We start from the raw sequence: 6,325 nt of genomic DNA, 5'->3' as shown, positions 1-6,325 counted from the left end.
GTAACCCAAAGCTGGTACTAACATTTCACCCTTCCCACTCTGGCATTTTATACAGCTGAAAGCTGGCCAAGCTGTAATTGCTGCAACTTTCAGCAGCCGTGTCATCTAGCCACACTCACACAAAACAGGGCACTTAGTTCTTGGTCTGGCATTTCAGCTGTACCATGGGAATCTCAAGTCTGTATGCTTCCAGTAATGTCTGGAATAGATCACAAAGTCTGCCCTTTGCCTACATATGATGATTTATTGCCCAGGTTTACCTGGGAGGGAAAGACTCAAAGTCATTTAGGGAATTACAATCCATCCCTTGTATTTGTGGTATCATCCCATTCCCCTACACATTTCATTCCCTCTCTCCTCCAAAACAATGCAAATACTTGGCTGAATTTTGGAAGTAACAATGAGAGATGCTGCTGTATTCATTATTATTTAAAATTTAAAGCTGATGCTGTAGTGTCAAGACTTTTTCATGTAAAACACAGATGCAATCAACAAGAGAGAGTCTTGTTGCCAGCTTGATAAAAATCAGAAAGCACATTTAATAAATTAAGATAGAATCTAGACACAAGGCCCAGCTGCTGTTCCTGTAAGGAAAACTGACAACTCTCTCAACAAGGTGCAAAAGAAAGGAAACAAGAGAACAGTGTTAGCTGACAATGCAGTGCAAGCCAAGACAGCAGCCAGAAGACAGCAAAGAAAGCAAACCTTGAGCAAAGAAAGCAAAAAATGAGCAGATAAAGCAGACTGCTACATGTAGAACCCAAACAGCCTTACTAGAGAATGGCAGCACTTAGGAGCTAAAACCTTTGTGAAACAAATAAAGGATCAGTAAGAAATGTGTGGGGGAGGGGAAATTATGAAACCAAAACACCGATTAAGAAGCATATGAGTTTACTATGTAGAGTCCTGCCACACAATACTCTGACAGCAATTCAAAGTGACCGCATGAAGAAAATGGAATTTATACAATTTTTTATAGTAATGCATGTCAATTGAAGCACAGAATCTGAACAGTTTTATTGTAGAAACGCTCATTGTGCACACTCAATGAATAAAAACATGGAAGGTGGAAGATATACCACTAGAAGCCTTCAAGGAGTAGTAATATATATCCTTTTTTGCAAAGTGATTTGTTGTCCAGCCACAACACTAACAAGAGTTAAATATTTTCAAAAACCCACCAACATGGGAAAGTAAGAGGTAGAGATTTAGGAAAAAAATACTTAAGGGATCCAGGGGGAAAAGAAAAAAGGAGAGCGACATATTGTTACAAAAAGCCCAAAAAAATGAGAGAAAACAGTAACACTAAACGTAGTCTAAGAACAAGAGAAAGCAGATCATGATGTAGCAGCACACAAACTAACATCCTAGAGCACAACAAAGTCCTCTGCATTACTAAAAATGTAGCTGGAACACTGTAATGAGATCCATCAGGAAAAACACAGGGGAACACAGCAGAGAACTCCAATAGATTACAAAAAAAAATGCATCATTTAGATGAGAATATTTGCAAGCCATGAAAGAGTATCAAGAAATTGGCTATCTTTTCTTAGTTCACTACTAAGGTGAATCCATTTCCTCTAGTAAATTTAGTTAAGAAGTCCACATGTCAGATTAACTATGAAAAGTTATCCAAGGTATTTTTTTAAAACAAGTTCCTTTAAAAGCAGACTTTTAGAAGTATGCAATAAATTTGAGAAAGACATTTCCAGCGCAAGATATTTACTTTTTAAGTTCAGCCCTTAAATTATTATATGGAATTGTTACAAGTCAACAGTAGGTGGTTTATAAAATGTAATTTTATTTAATGTTACTTTGCTGTTACAGAGGGCATAACATTTTCACAAGGCTTTTTTGGGACTACAATCAATGATTAGCAACACACAATAGTGGTCCAAACTCTCTAACAATCACTGGACAAACTTGACACCTTCTCACATGTGCACAAACCTGCATGGAAAAGTACTAAATTTTATACTTGGACATGTGAACTTCAATTGGTTTTCCCATTCCAGTGTATTAAGAAATGACATGCACTTTAGTCTGCCAAAAAGCACTGCCTGTACTCCAGCAGTAACATGCTGCTTCTAATACATAGTAAAGTGAATACCAGAACTACAAAGGCAGGAGTGTAAGTGAACTTTTATTGGGAAGGGATATCAACTTAAACAGCAGCAACTGAAGATTAAGAGAAGCCCCTGTTTTTGAACACATAAGCTTCTGTATTACATGATACGGGAAGCAACTCAATTTGTGGTTTTCCAAACTTTAAATGCTCAACTTGATCTGGCCCAAAACTTTCATATTCCTACTGAAACGAATACACAGTAGCATGAGAAAGTCAATTATGGAAAGGAAACCCTGCAGAATAAGAAGGGAATGTGGAGAATTAAATGCTATGTGGAACACTCTTTAGTTGCAATTAACTACATTTTCATATCTTACTGTAATACAAAACACAGTCAACTGGCAGGAACTGGTTCAGATTTGTTTTTAAATACCAGGTACACTTTAGTCCGCTACATAAGTGTTTGGAAGTTACTCATGTTTATATGAAATGAAGCTATTAATACTTTTCTACAGCAGTAACCGCACACCAGGAAGGCCAGGACAAACACAAATCAAGGAATGGAGTTTTCCCAAAGCTGCAGTGTGAAAAGACTATAAATTGATTTCCATACACATGGATGGGTTTTCTTTGCTATAGGAAATCCAAGTGGAGCTATAAGGAATGGAGACGTGTAAAAAGGTTTTTTGAGAAGGAAAGGGAGAATGACGCCCCATGTGCAGTTTAGTTTTCTGCACCTTCTGCAGCATCACATTCTTCTCCTGCACTGTCTGATGTCCATAACTAGAAAGAAAAGAAGAACAGTGTCAGCTTTCAGAAGTGCAGCTTGAATTCCAAAAAGAGACACCTACTGAGTGTAAGGAAAAGATAATGAATTAGACTTAAGGATGCCCACAGAGTACCAGTGCACTGCACTGCACAGCCCTGTCTGCCAGCACTTGCTGGGGCAGAGGTAACTGGACAGAGCTCCCCACGCACAGGGCACAAGGAGCTTTTCCCCTCAGGCAGAGCACATATGTTCTCAATGGCTCCAGCTCTTGTGCCTAACAGTGAGCTCTGCCATCGATCCCAGGCCATTCAACAGCCCCAACAGCAGCTCCAAGGGCAACTTCCATTTCAAACACAGCAGGCTGAATCCTGCAAGTGTAGACTGCCACTCTGGTTATCGAAGCTAAGCACTTCACTCTGCTACCAACAGGCACTTCTACTGCAAAATAATAATTGCTGTTGTCATTTTAAACACAGTAATTATTCAGAGAGGATATTCCCCAAAAAACTGCCATAGTTGCATATTTTAATACAACTTAGTTGTTCCATAAAGCACTTTTCTTAAATGGTTTATCATTATAATAACATACTCAAAACTGATTTTATTCTTTGTACACTGAAATTTCAGAGCTTTTGAATGAAAATCAGGGCAACAAGTAAAGCAAGCTACACTGGATGTACACCAGTAGAAACTTTGTTTTGAGGTAGTCATCAAAAAAGTTTGAGTAAAATTCCCTGATACGTCACAGATGACCTTTTTTAATTCCTTGTCCTATCTTAATATATTAGGTTGGGCTGAATGCCTCTTCTCGCCTCTACCATAAAGGCCATCACACCAGGAAGAATGTGAGCTATCCAGGCTGCTATTCCAGATTACACAGCATGAAGTCAGACATCAACTTACACAACATTCAAACTAAGTTATGAAAAGGTATCATAGGCAAACAGCCCAAGTCAGTGCTGTGCTTTGTGTGAGAGGAAAGTAAAGATTTTTTTCCATCACAAATTCAGTCTAAGCAAACATCTGAAGAACCAGATAATACATAAAAATGCAACTTACTGTTAGGTTGTCTCTAAGCAACTGCATGATGAGAGTACTGTCTTTGTATGAGTCTTCGTTCAGTGTATCAAGTTCTGCAATTGCCTCATCAAACGCCTGGAACAATTAAATCATCTTTAGCCTTTCTTTTAACTGATCATTAAGCACAATCTAAACCTATCAGAAAAGGTAGCTTAAAAAAAAAAAGGCAACATCAGACATTAAATGACCTGCTCTACTTGAAACAAAACCATACTAAAGACATAATAAAAGCTTCCCATGCTGCTGAAAATTTAAGTCACATTGTAAATACAGCCTGCTTGTACCCCTTCAATCCCACTAACAATATGAGCTAGGAAACCAGAAACTTTAAATATGATCATTTCATTCACAAACTCTAGGAAACAATAATTCATACCGTTTTAAGCATAAACTCTCTTCTACTTTCCCTGCAGGCATACTGGAAAAAAAAGTTACTTACTGTCTTTGCCAGTGTGCAGGCAAGCTCAGGATTGTTGAGAATCTCATAATAAAATACAGAGAAGTTAAGAGCTAGACCCAAGCGAATTGGATGTGTTGGCTGCATCTCCTTCTTGCTGATATCAAATGCCTCCTGATAAGCTCCCTGTGAGTTTTCTATTGTTTCTGTAAAAGAATGATAAACAAACTGGTTTTGAGTTAATTTAAATTTTTTTAAAGATATTCCTACCTAGATCTCTCCATCTGTAGGAGATTGTACATAAGCCCGTTCTTAGGAAAATAGTGCACTTACTTTAATCAAAGTAATCACTGTACACCCATGTTAAGTACAGCTGCCACACTGACAAAGCACAAGGAGCAAACTGAGCTATTACAGAGCAAAGGTATTCAAGAGAATAAACACAAAGAACTTGGTAAACACAAGCATCCAAGACTACTTCAGTCTTCAGTGGCCTTTGACACTTTGGGGGTGGAGACGGCGGGAAGCATTTGTGCATTTCTTTTGCTACACAACTCACACTTCATTCCTTTCTCAGGATGGACATGCTCATGTGAGTTATGTGTGCAGAGTAAAGAAGGCCCAATTCTTTGAGGAAGTTTGGAAGGCACATACAGCATGTTGCTGAAAAACTAAAAGTTTGCCTCCAAAATCTGCGTGTAGACAGGTCAAGATTAAAAGCCTGAATGTTGTGCCCAAAATAACTGGGACAAACCACACAGAAAAGAGGTCACGAGGTCAGAGAGTACTTCAGGAGTGCTACCTATAATCTATTCCAGATTCACTTCTGACAGACAACCAAAGGGCCAACAGCTGCCCTAAACATGCTGCAGAATGGAAAGAGACTGCAGGAAAAGAAAGGCTATTGTCAGAGCTCAAAATACTCTGTGAGGGAGCTAGCTAGTACTGGCACTGCTCCAGCAAATGCTGGTAAAAGAACTTGGTAAGTAAAATATAGTAAGTATTGAAAAGAGTCAAGACAGACAATATTTACACAGTAATGAGTGCTGAAGGACTATCCATTTGTTGAGAACAAGTAAAAGAAGGCAAAAGGCTAGCAAATCCAGGAGATAAATTAGCTTATAAATACATAAAATATATTTGAAACTGAGAAAATAAACAGATGTTTTGAGGTGGAACATCAGAAAAGCCTAAAGTCTTGAAGTTTATAAGAAGTTAATCAGAAAAGTCCGCATGGTGATACACATTGACTGTAACTTCAGAGCTAAACCCCAGCAGGATCTGCTAACAAGGCTGTATCAATCAACCTCTGCACTGTATCCCCTATCAGCATGTGCGGCATTTAACTGCAATCATTTTAGCAAACAGGAGCTGGTATTTCTATGCTTGAACAAGCCTAGATTTGTAGCTGTTGCTTGAGACAAAGTATAAATCACGATCTTTCTGAAAGCCAAAGGCAAGTTTTCTCTGCTACCCATGGACTTGCTGCTGCTACTTGAATCAAATTAAGGGTTAGGAATTTCTGAATGCAACACATTAATGTAAAGCCTTTTACTCCATTCTGTATGTCTTCATCTTTCACCATGAATGCTCCTACAATAGAGACAGACTAACAAAGCCTTTACTGAAGGGACAACCAGCCCCATCCTCCCATTGTGCTCTGCCATCGGTTTCAGGCAGCCAACAGGGTCAGACCCTGCCACACCCAACCCCAGGGGACACCACAGCATCCACGGGTTCCAGCAGTCCCTCTCCTTGGTGTCACAGCATTACTGCACAACTAATCTTAGTCTGTTATGTACAAACAGATCACTAGCTTATGCCATAGCAGTTTTTAACATCACAACACCATCTGGGCACCTTGCAAGACAGTTTTAATAATTAATTCAATACATCTTCTCAATACAGAGTTAAAATCTTCCCCAGAAGAGGTTCCCGAGGTACTTACAACTACCCATGCACCTGGTCTAACTCCTAGGAAAGGTCTACAGTCTCAAGATGCCCAGTATCA

At 39.0% G+C, this 6,325-nt stretch overlaps 1 protein-coding gene across 1 annotated transcript in view; it reads right to left on the bottom strand.

Annotated features, from left to right (window-relative positions):
* Positions 1–874: 874 nt before the first annotated feature.
* The window catches only part of YWHAQ (tyrosine 3-monooxygenase/tryptophan 5-monooxygenase activation protein theta), a 21,438-nt gene continuing 15,987 nt past the window's right edge, over positions 875–6,325 (bottom strand). The window contains exons 3-5 of the mRNA XM_005420296.2: positions 4,357–4,520; positions 3,897–3,992; positions 875–2,851 (exon numbers count right to left, since the gene is read on the bottom strand). Of these exons, the coding sequence (XP_005420353.1) occupies positions 2,792–2,851; positions 3,897–3,992; positions 4,357–4,520 (320 nt within the window). The 3' untranslated portion in view covers positions 875–2,791. The remainder of the gene's footprint in view (positions 2,852–3,896; positions 3,993–4,356; positions 4,521–6,325) is intronic.

This window comes from Geospiza fortis, unplaced genomic scaffold, assembly GCF_000277835.1.
Source record: "Geospiza fortis unplaced genomic scaffold, GeoFor_1.0 scaffold81, whole genome shotgun sequence".
NCBI lineage: Eukaryota > Metazoa > Chordata > Aves > Passeriformes > Thraupidae > Geospiza > Geospiza fortis.
Note: the sequence above shows the minus strand (reverse complement) of the source record. Positions and strands in the feature narration are given on the sequence as shown.